Below are 18,835 nucleotides of genomic sequence, written 5' to 3' on the forward strand. Positions count from 1 at the left end.
TAGTTGTCGGTATCCATGGCGTAAATACTTCCTTTCTTGGTAAACTCGTAACTTTGATGCATGCATGACATTGTTTGACAAAATTCTCAATATCCGCATTTATTCCCAACCAAAAAATGGAACGCCTTGCAGTTTGTTTCATTATTACAATTCCATTGTGATTTGCATGAAGAAGGTTTAACACATCAAATTGTAATGAATTTGGAATAACCACTCTATCTTGGTACAGCAAACACCCGTCAACAAGTTCTAAATCATCTTTTAATGATAAAACCCGGTTTAATACACTTAACAGTGGATTTGAGCCTTTCTTTCAGATTCCAAACATATTAGTTTTGCGTGTTTTAATCTATAACGGTAGAATGTTTACAAAAATCACTTTTGTAAATGATTTTCGTTAAATGAAGCTATCAAACGGAATAAACTATAGGGGATAAAAAAGGATTTTTGAAAAATTATAAGATTTTATGTTACAATCGATAAAAACGATTTTTTGTTACGATCGAGAGAGAAACTCAAAAATAAATAAACGATTATTTTATAACAAACAAACGCCTGCACGAATTCTCGCCTTAAATTTGCATATTTAGGAAGCAATGGATCGAAAAGCCGTAATGTAGAGCCTTCGTGTGTACATTGTTGTCTGAATATGAATACGAATTTTTAATTGGAATATTTTCTTTAAAAGTGGGGTAAAAATATTGATTTGTATAATCATTGTCATTTTTATTATAATTTATTCTCAACTCGCATCTTTACTCTTAACATTATTATTATTATTTATAAGAGACCTTTTAACCACCCGGGTCGTTCGGGTACATTGATTTTGATTAAAATTAAGCGAATTTTAATTGATAAGAACGATATTCATTGTGTTTGTTCTTGCGTAAAAGTTATTTCCCAAAACTCATCCGGGATCGAATCAATTGAAACATTTCTTTTTTTCTTTTTAGGTGTTTTTGTTGTTTTCAAATCTTGATTTAATGTTTTGCTGTCATCCAGAGAGCTATTGGCAGCTCGACTACGCCGTTTCTTACGTTTATTTACATCCTGTTTCTTTTGACCGTTTTCTGGCCCAGTCTGAGTTTTATTGTCGTCTATTTTTACAAAAGACGGCTCAGCTTCAGATACTGCCTTTTTCAAATAACCGCGTAGAGTGTTCATGTTGTACATACACCTGAAAATAAAATTAAGCTCTTGAAAAAGTTTGTTTACGAAAAAAAAATTGAATTGAACAACGCTTTAACCCTTTCCTTCCCACGAGGTTTTTCACGTTTTAAAAATAGAAATATTGGTTTACAGTTAAAGTTCTAGAACAAAAGATGCATAATTTAAGCCTACTTTAATGATCCATTTGATAAATTTGGGTTTTGAGGTTGATCATATGTGTTCCATTGGGAAGATAACAACACATAGGGTGCAAATGAAAAACAGGAAATAATTGCAAAAAAACATGGAATTTCATCACTTCATTGGTCACAAACTAAAACGATCCTATTTGATGAAAAACTTCTTTGGTATACGCATCCCTCGAAAGTCTATTTATTGAAATATCTGAAATTTTCATTTTTTCCTTGAACAATTGGCCACCATGACACTTTGCGCAAGGGAAACAAAACATGCCGTTTTTCGAGAAAATCTCGAACTTTTACAAATATTTTAAGACATGTGGTCATTTAAGCAGATGAATTAACTATCCTGAAGCGAATTTTTTTGTTGACGAAATGATTTTCTTGAGTATTGATAAGAAGCTTCCCAAGAAGAAAAGTACGTTTTGTTCCCAGTGTATCACCAGTGATCCACTTTACTTACTCAAAAATTTATATGTTTTAGTTGAAATCTAAGTAAACCATCATTTGATTCTGCTTGCATAAGCAACCTTCTGCACGTCAGTATTTTTATTTCAAGGAAATTATAAAAACTTGTCAAGTTATTGAGCAACAAATGACGACTTGATTTAAATTCGAAAAAAATCCGACTTTTTTGCAGCTTTTGATCTGCCAAGCAAAACCTAGCGAACCGATTTTCTTCAAATTTTGTGCAATGTTTCTTTACTCATATTCGGTGAGAAAATGGTGTTGATCCAAAGCGCCCAGTTCAAATGCGAGCTGTGCAAAGTTGTGGATCACCTGTGCTACCATGGGAAGGAAAGGGTTAAGCAAGGATGCCGTAAAATATTTGTTAAAGAAAAACGGAGAACATTGCAACATACTTTATGAACAGAGCTGCGAATGGTTAGTGTCAGCCAACCAATATCAGTCGACTTTGATACTTGCATATCTATGTCATGTGATAATGATTTTTGTTCAGCGACATAAGCTAACAATGTCATGACCAATTTGAACGAATATCAGTTTTCTTGCTATAAATTTAGCTTCTTACGGTCATGGATTACATTTCGACAGGCTCCTGCAATGATATAGAATCCGTGTGTGCATCTCTCACATTTAAGCTTTTTTTTTCTCAAATTGGAGCTTTTCATCTCCTATGCTCTCAAGGCAAAAAAAGCTAAGATCTAAGGGAAAAAACTTAAGAAACGATATTCACAAACACTTCACATTCACAAATATATGTTGGTCACATGATTCATAGACAAATCCTATATCATTGCAGCAGAGTCATTTTTACAACTGTTGCTCCACAAATAACGTAAAATCCATCCTAACACAACCAGAAATCAAAATAGAAAGATAACAGTGTGTTATGCGAGTGGAGAAAAACAATGTCATGAAAAATTTACATTTCTGCCTGACTTTTTTCGATGACATTGACTACTAGACGTTGTTTAGGATCAAATGAAATCGACTGAAAATTACCAGTCTTGTTTATTGATGATAATATCAATTTTTTTAAATTGAACTCAAAATTTGTTAAAACAGCTTGGTTTCCCGTGTTATTGAAAATTGCAGAAATCTTCTTTATTAAGGATTCTTTAAAATTACAGCCAAAAACTCGGAAGTGCCGAAGGGTATAGCTGAGATGACCAAGTGGAAAGTCTAAAATGATCGGCACTATTTTTTTGGGAAGAATGACAGCTTGCTATTAAATTCCTTGAAATAAAAAAAATGGTACTTTATATTTAACCATTTTTTTCGATCTTCTACTATTCGTATTTAAAAGTAGGTAGACGACCTAATAAAAAAACCCAAACAGGTTTGGTGTCGTAGAGATTCGAGTAACATCGTCGGATCAAAAGAAAACAAGTTATTTTTTTTTCATTAAATAAGTCAGCTTTTTAGGTAAAAGTGATGTTAAAAGTATGATTTTTCTTTTAGAATAAAACTTTTTAAACCTCAAAGGAATCACCCAATCCTAAATTAGTGTTAGAAGGTGTTCTGGCAATTATGAAAAACGAAAAAAAACCTAAGAGGCCAGGTGTCTCGAAGTCAGTCACACTGAGATCCTAGCGCCTCAATGATTTGAACATAGTTCATAAGAAACGACTGGGAAATCTTAATCAGAAATCGAATCTGGACCTCTAACCCTTATATGTTAACTAAATAACTCAACTAAAATCGAAAGAATTGAATCGGATTGTTGCATAATAAAAAGTTAATTTACGTACCTTATACGCAGCAACAATCGTTAAGGCACCAACAATCGACTTTTCACGCACTGACACTTTTCTTTTTGAATCTATTTCACCGTTTTTTACAGGAATAGAATGTAGACAACTTTCAGCGCCAATTCGAAATGAAATAAATGGAGGCTGCCAGCCTGAAGCCAGTCAACACAACGCCAACACGCTCGAAATTCTTTAACCAATTATCGTTAAAAAGTAACCATTTTCACACCCTTCCGCGTTAAGGGATTTTTTGACTGCTTCCATAGAAATCATTTTTTGACTTCTTTTGAGAAGTGGAAATATGGTTACTTTTTAACCGCAAGAAATTATTGCGGAGAAGTTGAAAAAACGGTTTATTTTAAACCATATCGCAGAATGGAAGGAAAACAGGTAATTTTTTTTCTTTAAAATACTAGAATTGGGATGTTTTCAACTGGAAAAAGAAAAAAGATGCGGGTTTAAAAGCAGCTTATTTATTTTTCTTCAAACTGCCGGCTCAACATTACCAGGTCCTCGCGAACCTTTTACTGGTGTTGCCTCCACAAAGATCAGGCATATTTACAGCCTTGGATGGCAATCATTAATAACTTAAGTCTGGTAGCAAGTACGTGTTCGGGATTCATTGACAAAAATGCCTGTATGTTACGAGCTACCTCCTGCAGGACCTTATGAATGTGTTCATTCATAATGTGGTCGAAGAAGGTCAGATTAACGATGGCGTCAGAGAGAAACCTGTTGAAGAAAAAGGTTTAAAATGTTTAAAACATCAACTGGAACGCAAGCAAAATTCCAAACCTGTGCTTAAGGTCGTTAATATTGGACATGTCGGCTGCAATCTGCTGAATCAGTGACAGCAGTATCCGTTGTTCTAGAGCACATGGATTGAACACCTGTTTGTAATTGGCGTGCTTTATTGTGAATCACACTATAGTTTCAAATCGTTGGACTGAAGAGCTATAACGAATGCATCGTTTATGCGCCCTGTGGCTAGCAGTTGCCGGATGTGTTCGGGATGACCCAAAAAAGCGGGCGCTGGAGTTTGTGCTTGCGACCGCACCGCTGACAATACTGAGTCCTCTAGAGAAGAGGCTTGGGCCTCCAAACCCTTATCGATTTCCGCCCTTACGTTTTCCCAAATCATTTTAAGCTAATTGCCTTGGAAATCATTCGAATCATTGCTTAGATCTTTACGCTAGGCTGCAACATTGGCGGGTTGGAATAGATCATTGACAGTTAAGTTCTGCCCAGTTTATTGAACGGTTTTTTTTAGCGCGGCTTCAAACTCTTCGTTCAGTTTTCTGCATGATAAATACGTTTCCGTTTTATCGAGGTCTGCAAGATGAAAATATAACAGTAAGAATCATGTATTTCAAAAGGATGACTTTGAACATTACATTCTTTTAACCCTGCTGAAAATTCTTTATTGAGCTGCCAAAACAGTTCTTGTGAGCATCACTCATAATTCGGTAAAATGATGTTTCGTAACGCTTCATGAAATGATGTTTCCATTGCTTTTCGAACACTCTTATAGACGGAATTACCGATAGCATCAATAGTTACCTGAAAATAAAAATAAAACAAATGACTCAATGTTCATACAATTTGCAATATTTTCACACCAGAAACAGAAATTCAAGACCAACGCGGTGATTTCGATTTAAAAAAAAAAAAGAAAACAATAATACTCACCTGATTACGCATAGTTTTTGTACACCCTCTTGGAGGGCACAATCGAATTTTTGCTGCAACTGCTCCCGATTCGGTTGACAATCTGGAGCGTCAATCTCGGTTCTAGTGAATTCATGATAGTAAAGTTTAAGCTGCTGAAATGTTTGCTGTACATAGTTCCGATTTTCTCACTATGAATATCGGACAAAGTGCGCTTCTCCGAACTGGTCTGCTCGATAATGTTGGATTCGATCTCCCGTAGAGTATCATTGAGTAACTTCGAATTATCTGTACGTATTTTTTGTAGATCGGACACTTGCGAACGCAGTTCAGTTATTTGTCGAGGAATTCTGCTACGTCTAACAGCCGATCCATTTTTTGAGTTAGTTCGTCCATCTGTTTGTTCGATTGTACAACAGCAATGCTGGGAAGCATGGAAGGCTGTGGAAGATCTTTCAACGGAGGAAGCGGCACTCCGGGAACCTTCGGCCATTCAATGGTTCTACTGCTAGGAGATTCATTGTCATCGTCGTCTATGTTTTTGAAATTTTACCGTGTTTCTTCGTCGTCGATGATTTCGTTTTCCAGATCATTCAACTCGTCATCATCACCAGCAATCTCATCGGTATCTTCCAAAAGGATATTGTCGGAATCATAGTGCTCATTAAGACAGTCGTTTTCTTTGAGCGATAAAAATTCCTGAACTTCATGCGATGGACTGGAGCCACCGCTAGCTAACATTTCTGCAGAAGGCATAGGCGGAACAGATGGCGTCACTAAGAAGGGAATTAACATTTCAAGTTTAGTAAACGGTAATGTTAAATAACTCAATATGCTTACCCAATAAAGTTATTTGTTGTAGTTCGACTAACTTGCGAACTTTAGCTTGTTCCTGTTCCTCTTTCATTATGCTGTTGACGATGTTGACGACAATCCCAGCTTGGATAACATGTGCATTATCCCTTCTGAGCGATATACTTGCCCCGGTGCCGGAACCCAGAATCAGCCGACCATGATTGATCAGAGTTCTGTTTTCCGATTCACGGACAGCGACTTACAGGCAGTTTTGTTCACTTCCCGCTTGATGTGGACCATTTGCTGTGCCATTCCCATGATGCTGATTTCTTCCGACCGGAGCTTTTCGGAGTGGCTTATTTCCCATTTTTGACTGATTTTCACCGACGGATATAGCCAAAATTTACCAAAAAATTGGCAAAATAATTTTGACAGGCTGAAAAAAAGTCCAATAGTTAAATAAATGAAATATTGAAAACCGAATACAAGAAAAATTACCAATCCAAGTTTTTTGCTTCTAGTACTGAATGAACCGGGAGTTTCCTGAGACAGCGATATCGACCGCAATTCCAGCAGAGACGCCGACCGACCAGCCCCAGCTTCATCCGAATCGCAGGAACAGATTTACTATACTACTATGAAACATTTTATTCGTGCGAAAAAAATACAAATTTTAATAAACGCGTTCGGTTTGCTCCACGGTTAAATCCAAAATGGCGAAGAAATGTTTCAACCATTTTGTGGTTAATACACGAGAACTGCCAAAATGGTTAAAATTTCGCAAAGAAATAATCTTTAAAAAAACAATATTGATAGTTTTTGAGAAAAAACCAGAAAATTGGTATAACCATATATGGTTAAATAAAAATGAGCGTGTACCTATATGCTGTTATGTATTACAGTGTGATCAAGAAAACCAAAATTCGGAAGGATAATTTATTCAAAATAAATCAGAAAATATATTTTATAGCAGCGACCGTTCTACCAAGTAGTTAAAGTTTGTATTTTGAAAATGATATTTAAATATTTCACAAATGTGGAAGACAAAATATAATTATGAGTGTAAATCTTAGTTTGTAAATATGTACATTAAGAATCGAAAATTTGAAATTGCATTCATAATTGTGAATTCAAGATTTTAATTCTAAATCAACGTTGTTTTTTATGGTTCGCAACACAAACTCCATACAAATAAGCACACAACTACATCCACGAGATATGAATTTCAATTATTAGCATATTTTATCATTAAACGCGGAAATTATTTTGTTGAATTGTGAGTGGGGATCTGAGCTATTTCTGTCTTATAGCTTGTACAGTGGTGTATAGTTCAAAATGTACCCAAGAACTATAATTTTTTTAAGAGATGCCTATTACTTCAAATCATATAAATTTTAGATATATAATGCAATCCGTTGTTTTCGAATCTTGGTTTAATGTTTTGCTGTCATCCAGAGAGCTATAGGCAGCTCAACTACGACGTTTCTTACGTTTGTTTACATCCTGTTTCTTTTGATCGTTTTCCAGCCCAATCTGAGTTTTATTGTCGTCGATTTTTTCAAAAGACGGCTTGGCTTCAGATACTGACTTTTTCAAATAACCACGTAAAGTGTTCATGTTGTACATAAACCTGAAAATAATATTAAGCTCTTGAAAAAGTTTGTTTACGGTAAAAGGAATTGAATTGAACAACGCTTTAAACAAGGATGCCGTAAAATATTTGTTAAAGAAAAACGGAGAACATTGCAACATACTTTATGAACAGAGCTGCGAATGGTTAGTGTCAGCCAACCAATATCAGTCGACTTTGATACTGCTTTGCATATCTATGTCATGTGATAATGATTTTTGTTCAGCGACATAAGCTAACAATGTCATGACCAATTTGAACGAATATCAGTTTTCTTGCTATAAATTTAGCTTCTTACGGTCATGGATTACATTTCGACAGGCTCCTGCAATGATATAGAATCCGTGTGTGCATCTCTCACATTTAAGCTATTTTTTCTCAAATTGGAGCTTTTCATCTCCTATGCTTTCAAGGCAAAAAAAGCTAAGATCTAAGGGAAAAAACTTAAGAAACGATATTCACAAACACTTCACATTCACAAATATATGTTGGTCACATGATTCATAGACAAATCCTATATCATTGCAGCAGAGTCATTTTTACAACTGTTGCTCCACAAATAACGTAAAATCCATCCTAACACAACCAGAAAACAAAATAGAAAGATAACAGTGTGTTATGCGAGTGGAGAACAACAATGTCATGAAAAGTTTACATTCCCGCCTGACTACTTTCGATGACATTGACTACTAGACGTTATTGAGGATCAAATGAAATTGACTAAAAGTTACCAGTCTTGTTAATGATGATAATATCAATTATTTAAATTGAACACAAAATTCGTTAAAACAGCTTGGTTTCCCGCGTTTTTGAAAATTGCAAAAAATCTTCTTTATTAAGGATTCTTAAAAATAGCTGTTCAAAGAATTCGATCATATTTCATTGATATATTGTTGATTGCTTTTTAAGTCATAATCATAATCAAAAATTACAGCCAAGATCTCGACAGTGCCGTAGGGTAAAGCTGGGATGAACAAGAGGAGAATCCAAAATTATTGGCACAATTTTTTTTTTTTTTGGGGAAGAATGACAGCTTGCTATTAATTCCTTGAAATAAAAAAAAAAAAGTTGGTGCTTTATAATTAACAATTTTTTTCGATCGTATATAAAAAGTACATACACGACCTAATAAAAAAAAACCCAAAAAGGTATGGTGCCGGAGAGATGCGAGTAACATAATCAGCCACTCTGATCCTAGTGCCTCAATGATTTGAACATAGTTCATAAGAAACAACTAGAAAATCTTAATAGGAAATTGAATCTGGACCTCAAATCCTTATATATTAACTAAATAACTGAACTAAATTCGAAAGAATTGAATCGGATTGTTGCATAATAAAAAGTTAATTTACGTACCTTATACGCAGCAACAATCGTTAAGGCACCAACAATCGACTTTCCACGCACTGACACTTTTCTTTTTGAATCTATTTCACCGGAATAGAATGTAGACAACTTTCAGCGTCAACTCGAAATGAAATAAATGGAAGCTGCCAGCCTGGAAAAGGTATGTTTAGAATTGCTGTCAGTCAACCTGCCAGTCAGTCAACACAACGCCTACCTGTATGCTGTTATGTATTACACTGTGATCAAGAAAACCAAAATTCGGAAGGATAGTTAATCCAAAATAAATCAGATAATATATTTTATAACAGCGAGCGTTCTACCAAGGAGTTAAAATTTGTTTTTTGAAAATGATATTGAAATATTTCAAAATGTAGATGACAAAATATAATTATGAGTGTAAATCTTAGTTTGTAAATATGTACATTATGAATCGTAAATTTGAAGTTGCGTTCATAATTATGTATTTAAGATTTTAATTCTAAATCAGAATATTGAATTTCAATCTGAAATCTGTACTGAATGATGATTTTTGAATTTGGACTGTGCATTACTACACCTAATTCTATAAACGATGTAAATATCAGCAATGTTAATGAAAATTAAGCTGTAATTTTCACTAAAGAGCATTCAATTTCAGCGAAATTTTTAGTATATAATAGTATCATAATATTTTAACGTTGTTTTTTATGGTTCGCAACACAAACTCCATACAAAGAAGCACACAATTAGATCCACGAAATGTAAAATCCAATTATTAGCATATTTTATCATTAAACGCGGAAACTATTTTGTTGAATTGTGAGGCGTCATCTGAGCTATTTCTGTCTTATAGCTTGTACAGTGGTGTTTAGTTCAAAATGTGCACAAGAACTATAATTTTGATTAGGAGATGCCTATTACTTCATATCATATGAATTTTAGATATATGATGCAATCCGGAAAAATATTCACATCGGTTGCGGTGGCCCAAGTAGGGATCCAACTATATTATTTTTTTTTTTTTTTCGAGAAAATCTATTACATTTGATGAGTTCTTTTCCACGTCAATAGAGGTTCGTTAAAAAATTAGGATTGAGAAGCCATCACCTCAAGAAACCATAAGCACTAACGAATTGTCAAAATGCTATCCAATAACAATCTTATCTGCCCTCTCTTAGCACTGTGAGTCAAATCTGGCGAAACTAACTGCTATATTGGCGCTTATGGTTACTTGGGACAGTCAATATAAAATAATTTTTACATTGTTGAGGGCTAAGCAGAAAAAGCGGGGAATAATTAGGTTAGCTCCTCCGTCATAAAAATCATTTTTCATAAAATTAATGTTTCATGGGAAACCTCCTTCTCACTGAATCTTATGCTTTGATTTAAATAAGTTGAATTAAAAATCGTCCTTTTTTATGGATCAGCAAAATATCCTATGTATTTGTTCTTGATAGAAGGTAAAAACTTACTTTGGCTTTGAAATAGTTCCATATTATGAGATCATAACGAAGGCAACCTTCTTTGGACCCCTGTTACTCTTGATGAGCCTAAATTTGAGATTTGGCATTATACACACACAACGCTTCTACCGAATGCCCTAGAGCTTGCGCCCAACTGTGAAAATTCTACCATCAGACGGAATTCGAACACCATCTTAACGCCGCCTTCAGTACTGTTATCTAACAAAGCCTCGAATATCAAATTTTTCGGGATAATATATAATCTAGGACCATTATTTTGTTACAATTTTCCATACACCCTAATGACATTTTCTTAACCCGAATTACAATTGAGGCGCTTGGGATCAGAGGGGTGCAAGTGCTTAGATGATTGTTTCGAGAAAACGCGCTTCAAAGTTGTGAAGGTGCTCGATTTTTCATGTATTTTCGAATTCGAGCAGTTTTAATTCAACCAAAAAAATTTCCAAAAAAATATAAAAAATCTCAATTATGCACCAAACACACATTTAAACATGAAGAATCGTTAGTCATGCCTACTTAGCTCGAATTTGATTATTCTGACACTTTCACCCCTCTGATTCTGAGGGCCTCAATTGTTAAAGGGTCATTAACAAATATTAATTATAGTAACCCTAATTAAATTGTCGCAAATGTGTACGGGGAGGAAACTGCACTTATTTAAAATATGGCCACAACACAAACAATCTTAATTTTGGCTTTCGTATTCAGTGGATCAATTTAGAAGAACTTACGATTTGGTCATCATCGGACACAGGCAACACGTAGCGATTCAAGACAGCTGACACCCTCGCCGACTTTCAGTGAGATTGAACAGCTTGTCGATGACGTGTTCGATGACAGGCTTATCCACAACACATAGTACGAACGATGTAGATTATGATGTACGAAAACTTGAGTACCGAAGTATCCGTTGCTACTCAGGACGACGAATGGTTTAGCAGATAAGCAACTTAAGCATCATACCTTCCTCGAATCCAGTCTTCGACCTTGCTATATTTTCCGATGGAATCAAAGGTTGGACTCCGTCTAATAGGTGTCGTAGCCATCGTTTTATCGCAGCAGATTTTCAGCAACATTGCCACCTGAAATGAGTGAGGTATTCCATTAATTAAGGACTGTTAGGCGTCGATGTCCCTATTATACGTACTTGTCATATACTGAATATTGAATCTAGGAACGGGGATGGTGATAATTTGTTCAACCTGCGGACAGCGACGGAAGCCGATTCCTGCCGGACAGCTGTGATATCTCTCCTTCCGGAACTATCTCTAGCTGACTGTGGTAAGACGAGGGTAATTTGGCTGCGTATTCCATTGTTGCTATTGGGAAGAAAAGTATTTAAAAAAATTGAATGGCTCGTTAAAATTTTGTACCTACCGGATGTATCTTTTTTTTTGCTTTTGTGGTTGCTGCTGCTGAGTGTATTGCAGAGAAGTGACACTGATGAATTTTCAACTTCTGCTGAAACAGCAGCTGTTGCTACTGAACTAGGTTTCCAGCTCAGCCGAGATGGCACCTGTCGATTGATTCGAGTGGTGTGATTCTCCATTCGTCGAATGGTCCTCTGGATGTTTAATACGGAAGGCAGGAAACACAGGAATTCCCACGGTGGAAATATTCGTGCTTCTGCTGTTTCACTTTGAGTCCCGCTTTGAATGATTTCTTCAATCCGGAGACGAACAGCACTTGCTGTCGCGGAAGAAAGAACGGCGACAAATAAAATTTTTAGCACTGAATGATTTTATTCCACGAAAGGATCGAATGTTTATTTGTGTGCGTGAGCGCACGCTTTAAAAAAAATAAAAATATGGGTGTGTGCGTTCACTTTGATTTTACGTGAAATTAATGAGTTATAGGGAAGTAAAGTATTTTCTACAGAACACACAAATTAATTTCTAAATTCTTTTGCGTGTAGGAAACAAATTGGCTCCGATGAACCTATGCTTATCTTTTTCACCCGATCTTTCCTTAATGGAGCTTTGCCTTTTCTGAATGTACGTGGCATTTCTTTCCCTGCACGTTGCCGCGTAATGTCCAGGATTTCCACAAGTACGACACTCCTCATTAGTTGCCGGACAAGTTCCAGATTTGTGGAACAAACGGTTACACCTATTGCAGCGAAAACGTTTTCCTTCTCCGGAAAAATGGTTCTCGCTTTCTTGTCGATACCTTTCCGGGTAATTCCAGCCCGCATCATTATATCGGCGTTTTGGCAGGTGTTTATTTCCACTGAACCGATTCCGTTCTCGCGACACCACGAATGCTCTGCTGGATTCAGCTACTCGTGACGGTTTCGGAATGTATGCCTCTTCTCGAGTCGCAGACTGTACAATAAAAGTCGTCTCATAGCCAAAAATTCTCGCCGCCTTTGCCACCTCACGGTTACGCATTCCTTTAAGTAGTTGCATTCGAATGAATCGATCCTGATCCGTTTGACTATAACGACAGAGACGCACTTTTTCCAAAAGACGTGCATGGAAGGCAATAGTTGGTTCATCAATGCCTTGTTGGAGATTGGAAAACATTTCATGTTCCGCCGTTACGTCGACCATTGATTGCAGATATTTTTCGATGTTTTTGACAAATAGGTTGTAGCAGTTTGGTTCGGTCAGACTTGGGCGAAGTCTCGCAGCCCTGGTAATTCCTTGGAGTTTCTCTCCCATCGAAAGGAACAATGTCTGAGCGCGCTTGACAGGGTCCGTCACATTTGCCAAGGAAGTAGCGATCTCAAACCGATCGATAAACCTGTTCCATTGTTCCCACATAGCGTTTGCCGGAACATCGTTTGGGAAAGGTTTTATATTTTCCCATCGAATACTACCAGAGTTTGCTGATGAACCTGGATTGACCTTCGCATTGTTCCAGCTTAGATCTTCATCAGAAAGCGCAGAACTTCTGACCGACTCGTCATCTTCACGAGAGCGATAAGTGTTCATCTCTTTAACTAATTTATCTATAGTATTCTGCAGTTTTTCTATCTTCTGGATGTATTCCTGGTTTTCACTTTTTTTATATTCACGTTTCTCGTTTATTGGAATTTCACGTTCTTCAAACTCCATGTCATCTGACGACCACTCGCCATACATTTCGCCGTATTCTTCGGGATCGCTGTTGGATTTAGGGGCCCGAACATATTTTCCGGCAGACGACATTTTCAAATGGTTTATTTTTTCAACGATTTTTTTTTCAAAATCTGTAAAAAGACAATGCATATTAACCATATTAAAACAATTGCAAAACGATTTGATAAGGCGTAGATAAAACTTTAAGCTAACTGTTATAGAAATTGTAAAATACATTGCATGAACCGTTAATTCCGAATTGATCGTATTTTTAATATGTTGTTAGGTTATGTATCTAACTGTTAAAAACTGTTAAAACTATCATATAGTAAAACTGTTCTGCAATCAGTTGCGATAACGTTCAAATACCACTCATGAATAACGTATTTTTGGAATTGTATTGTTTTTGTTAAAGTTATTCTTAAAATTTGCTTCCAGCTGAACATTTACAGTATAAGTAGTAAAACGATTTTATAAGACGTTCTTCCAACGTTATGTGTACCGAATTCTGAATAGTAATGGAACATAGCACACACACTTACAAACAAACATGTGCATTTTCAGTTTATTCACTTGTACGATGATATTATGGGCTCCTTTACCAGGAGGTCTAATTTCAACACATGGCCTGGATATTGGCGTAGCTGCTGGTCACTACTGGAATTTTTTTAGCGGTGTCGTGATCCGCTCAAAAATTTGCAGTAAATTTCCTAGCGGTCTCCCGATCCGCTCTACAGTTTTCTACAAAATTTCCTAGCGGTCTCCCGATCCGCTCAACAATTTTCAGCAAATTGCCTAGCGGTCTCCCGATCCGCTCTAAAGTTTTCCACAAATTTCCTAGCGGTCTCCCGATCCGCTCAACAATTTTCAGCAAATTTCCTAGCGGTCTCCCGATCCGCTCAACTATTTTCAGTAAATTTCCTAGCGGTCTCCCGATCCGCTCTACAGTTTACCACAAAATTTTTTAGCGGTCTCCCGATCCGCTCAACTATTTTCAGTAAATTTCCTAGCGGTCTCCCGATCCGCTCTTCAGTTTTCCACAAAATTTCCTAGCGGTCTCCCGATCCGCTCAACAATTTTCAGCAAATTTCCTAATGGTCTCCCGATCCGCTCAACTATTTTCAGTAAATTTCCTAGCGGTCTCCCGATCCGCTCTACAGTTTTCCACAAAATTTTCTAGCGGTCTCCCGATCCGCTCAACAATTTTCAGCAAATTGCCTAGCGGTCTCCCGATCCGCTCTAAAGTTTTCCACAAATTTCCTAGCGGTCTCCCGATCCGCTCAACAATTTTCAGCAAATTTCCTAACGGTCTCCAGATCCGCTCAACTATTTTCAGTAAATTTCCTAGCGGTCTCCCGATCCGCTCTACAGTTTACCACAAAATTTTTTAGCGGTCTCCCGATCCGCTCAACTATTTTCAGTAAATTTCCTAGCGGTCTCCCGATCCGCTCTTCAGTTTTCCACAAAATTTCCTAGCGGTCTCCCGATCCGCTCAACAATTTTCAGCAAATTTCCTAATGGTCTCCCGATCCGCTCAACTATTTTCAGTAAATTTCCTAGCGGTCTCCCGATCCACTCTACAGTTTTCCACAAAATTTTCTAGCGGTCTCCCGATCCGCTCAACAATTTTCAGCAAATTTCCTAGTGGTCTCCCGATCCGCTCAACTATTTTCAGTAAATTTCCTAGCGGTCTCCCGATCCACTCTACAGTTTTCCACAAAATTTTCTAGCGGTCTCCCGATCCGCTCAACTATTTTCAGCAAATTTCCTAGTGGTCTCCCGATCCGCTCAACTATTTTCAGTAAATTTCCTAGCGGTCTCCCGATCCGCTCTACATTTTTCCACAAAGTTTCCTAGCGGTCTCCCGATCCGCTCTACAGTTTTCCACAAAATTTCCTAGTGGTCTCCTGATCCGCTCAAAAATTTACAGTAAATTTCCTAGCGTGTAAGGTAAAGCAATTGATCATTTTATTTCGCTTTGAGCAGTGATATCTTGTCAGCTTTATTCGGATTGACATTCGATCGAAACAATTGCGAGGTTTAACGTACGGTTAAATGTATGGTATGTATCGTATGGTATGAAATTTGAATAATAAAGTAATGATAATAATGATGATGATAATGTTCCCACCTCATTCCCCTACAACTATTTGAGCGTAGCGAGTAATATTTTCAAAAAGATTAAAAAGAACTTATTTTCAACAAGTCACATACCTTTACTGCTACAATTGTACTGAGAAACCTTTCAGATTTGGAACATTTAATGTAAAAACCGCGCAGTGCTCAAATATATGTAGACTTCTCTTTATTTTAGTTAAAAGACGGCAAAAAGCCACTGGAAATTCAACAACTATAAACATTATCATTATCATCATCATTATCATCGTCATCATTATCATTCTAGCGAATCGCAGCATAACTGTCTGTTTCTCGACACTACGTTCGATACACAAATACCAAAGTTTAACTGAGATCTGTAGTGACTTTTCTTATCAATGTTGACGCCTTACCAAAAATTTTATTTAAAATTAAACTGACTGTGCTTATACTCCAGGCATTTAATTTAACCTTGAAAGCTCTCAATGATATGGCACAGTGTAATAACAATATCACAATATCGCACGCAACACAACTTTTATGAACTGCACTCAATTTTAATCCACCAAATAATATGCTGCTTTGAATGGCATGTTTTAAATCGAAACCATTTGAACAAGTAAAAAATTAAGAAAACAGTTCCGTTTCTCTTACATCAATTACACTTATATTCGGAAACTCATATTTAGAATTAAGTTCTATTGGAAGAAGTACATTATAATGGGATGATCCGTAAATCAAAACAATCGGAGTGAATGATGCTACTGCTGGTCTAATTTCCAAACAATTAATTGGGGTTCCTTTGATAACGACAAAAATACTTCGCTGTAAAATAATACTCAATGCATATAAAGTGTCCGCATTACCCCAGGCACTGTCTTCACATGAAATACAAAGAAGTTTAAAAAATGATCCTGATTCAAGTAAATTTTCTCTGCCTTCAAAATAGGACTTATTTTGTAAAACGCTTCTGAATGCCAACGTTCGAAGAACATTTGACAAATTAGTATTCCCAATCAAAGAATATGAAATCGAATGAAACTGACAATTTCCATCTCTCGGAATTTCAATTTCAACAAATTCATCATGACAATACTGTTCATTCGCCCTCCTGTCGATATCTCGAAAATTATCAAAAATCTGAATTGGGCAAACTTTCAAATGCGTACAAGCAAGATCAAGTGATTCAGAATAATTTTCTAGCAATGACAAAATGCGGTATTCTGTATCTACATTAAAATCAATTGAAGTAACCAAAATATCTGATAACGCTTCATTCAAATTTCTAAAAAGTTCAGCGTTGGACCATTCTTCGTTTTCAAGTATCTGTGTTCTTGAATTTTCAATCAAAATATTAGCATCATTAAAAAGTTCTTCTGGAGGGTCATTGAAAAGTTCATTGTGGATGTTGTCATTGACAAAATTTGATAAAGAATTATCATAATACTCGCTTTCTAGAAATTCAGCAGAATCCAATTCCAATACTGTTTCACGAATTATTGCAAAGACTGGTTTGTGGTCAGAAAAATAAGACTCATATACACCAGTTGAAATATTTCTTATGTTCGAAAACACAATATCTAATCTTGAACCAAGATCTGTTGTAGGCTCGTTACAAACTAACTTATCAAAAAGATTCATTCTATTCAGGTATTTAACAAATTTTTTTGTTTCGTCACATGTACTGTTGAGATTGAAATTGAAATCTCCTATCAATATGGTTGGGTCATTATTACCGTTGTGAATTGAATTGAATACAGATATAAATTCATTATAATTAATTTTAGGTGATTTATAGCCTGTAAGAAGCGAAAGATGTCTATATTTTAGAATCACTAAGTCGGTGTGGCCAACATATTTATTGAGGTTATTGGCTTTAAAAACCGTCTTATGACTTTCTACTGAAATTATTAAACCAATTTTCGCATAGCATATTATACCTTTTGCAATGCCACTCTTAACAAACAATGGAAGTGTTTGTCTATCTGATCGGTAAACAATATTAAAATTGGGTATATTTACTTCATCGTTTGTCAGGATACCCGTTTCAGAAAATACAATTATGTCACATCTCGAATACCATGCATCTGCGTTGATATACTTCAAATTTTCTCTTAAAGATCTAGAATTCTGATAAGCAATTACCAATCCTGTGTGAGTTGTTAAATTATTAAAAGATAAAGTTAATTGTCTATACGTCTTCAATCTTTCCGTTTCTTTCAAACAAGCTCTGATAGTAGGATTGTCGGCCATATTTCCCGGAAAATTTCCTAATATATAAAGGCCAGATAGTTTCGAAACACGACTCAAGGCAACATAAATCAACTGACGTGTCGAGTTCCCTTTCTTGCGTAAATCAACGCATACTTTTGAATATGTTTGTCCCTGACTTTTATGAATTGTAAGCGCTTCACAGGGAACTAATGGGAATTGATTTCGAGTAATTTGATAGTCACGTTGAAAATGATTAGTCAAACTATATCTTTGTCTTTCAATAGGCGTCCAGTTTTTGTTAAGATTCAAATTTTCTGTAAATTCATGAAATTTAAGTCGAGCTTTTCTGCCAACTTTCTTACTGTCAAAATTAAGATACACTATGATAGGTTTACTTGACTGTGGATTACAAAAAACAAATTCCAAAACTCCAGTTGCACCGTTTACGATACCATCCGATACATCTAGATTTGCAGTTACCATGTACTTGATACCTTTTTTGAATTGTATAGAATATGGATACCCTCCACAATCTCTGGTAGTTTTAGCCTTCCAAATATCAAGTTTCTTTAAAATTTGTTCTTCTTTCAAATTGCCTGTCAATTTATCTTCAGCCAAACTTAAAATTTCTGTTTCATTAGACTCTGCTATTTTTATGGCATTATATCTGTCAACATCCAAATTCGTATAGTACAACCTTATAGCGTCACTAGGTACTTCATTTTCAGCGACTTCTCTACTTTTAAAAATGTTGATGTCTGCAGCATTCATAGTTCCCTGGGCAAAATTGTTTAACGCATTAACAAAGTCTAAGTCGTCTTTCTGCCTCATGACCTCAGTTAATTCATAAAATTCAAAATCCGCCCATAAAGGGGAAAGATCCAACGTCACCAAACAATCTCTGGGAGGGTTAAAAATGAATCTATCTTTGACCGGCGGAAGTTGTCGGAAATCTCCTACGGTTATTACAGATAAACCACCAAAACTTTCATCA

General features: G+C 36.1%; 1 protein-coding gene across 12 annotated transcripts; it reads right to left on the bottom strand.

The window, feature by feature from the left end:
• Positions 1-494: 494 nt before the first annotated feature.
• LOC129759944 (uncharacterized) lies at positions 495-18,783 on the bottom strand. 12 transcript variants are annotated; one of them, XM_055757523.1, is made up of 12 exons: positions 11,846-18,783; positions 11,616-11,787; positions 11,200-11,550; positions 9,015-9,156; positions 7,519-7,658; positions 6,527-6,660; positions 6,074-6,464; positions 5,255-6,009; positions 4,960-5,125; positions 4,361-4,897; positions 3,566-4,297; positions 523-1,177 (listed from the first exon to the last, which is right to left on the bottom strand). In XM_055757523.1, the coding sequence occupies exon 1, from the start codon at positions 18,670-18,672 to the stop codon at positions 16,255-16,257; it is 2,418 nt and encodes an 805-aa protein (XP_055613498.1). In that variant the 5' UTR covers positions 18,673-18,783; the 3' UTR covers positions 523-1,177; positions 3,566-4,297; positions 4,361-4,897; positions 4,960-5,125; positions 5,255-6,009; positions 6,074-6,464; positions 6,527-6,660; positions 7,519-7,658; positions 9,015-9,156; positions 11,200-11,550; positions 11,616-11,787; positions 11,846-16,254. The 12 variants fall into 12 exon arrangements, with proteins under 12 accessions (XP_055613503.1, XP_055613502.1, XP_055613501.1 ...); XM_055757521.1 differs by having other exon boundaries at positions 6,527-6,663; XM_055757517.1 differs by having other exon boundaries at positions 518-1,177; positions 6,527-7,658.
• Between the last annotated feature and the right edge of the window lie 52 nt (positions 18,784-18,835).

This window comes from Uranotaenia lowii, unplaced genomic scaffold (genome assembly GCF_029784155.1).
Source record: "Uranotaenia lowii strain MFRU-FL unplaced genomic scaffold, ASM2978415v1 HiC_scaffold_336, whole genome shotgun sequence".
NCBI classification, from domain to species: domain Eukaryota; kingdom Metazoa; phylum Arthropoda; class Insecta; order Diptera; family Culicidae; genus Uranotaenia; species Uranotaenia lowii.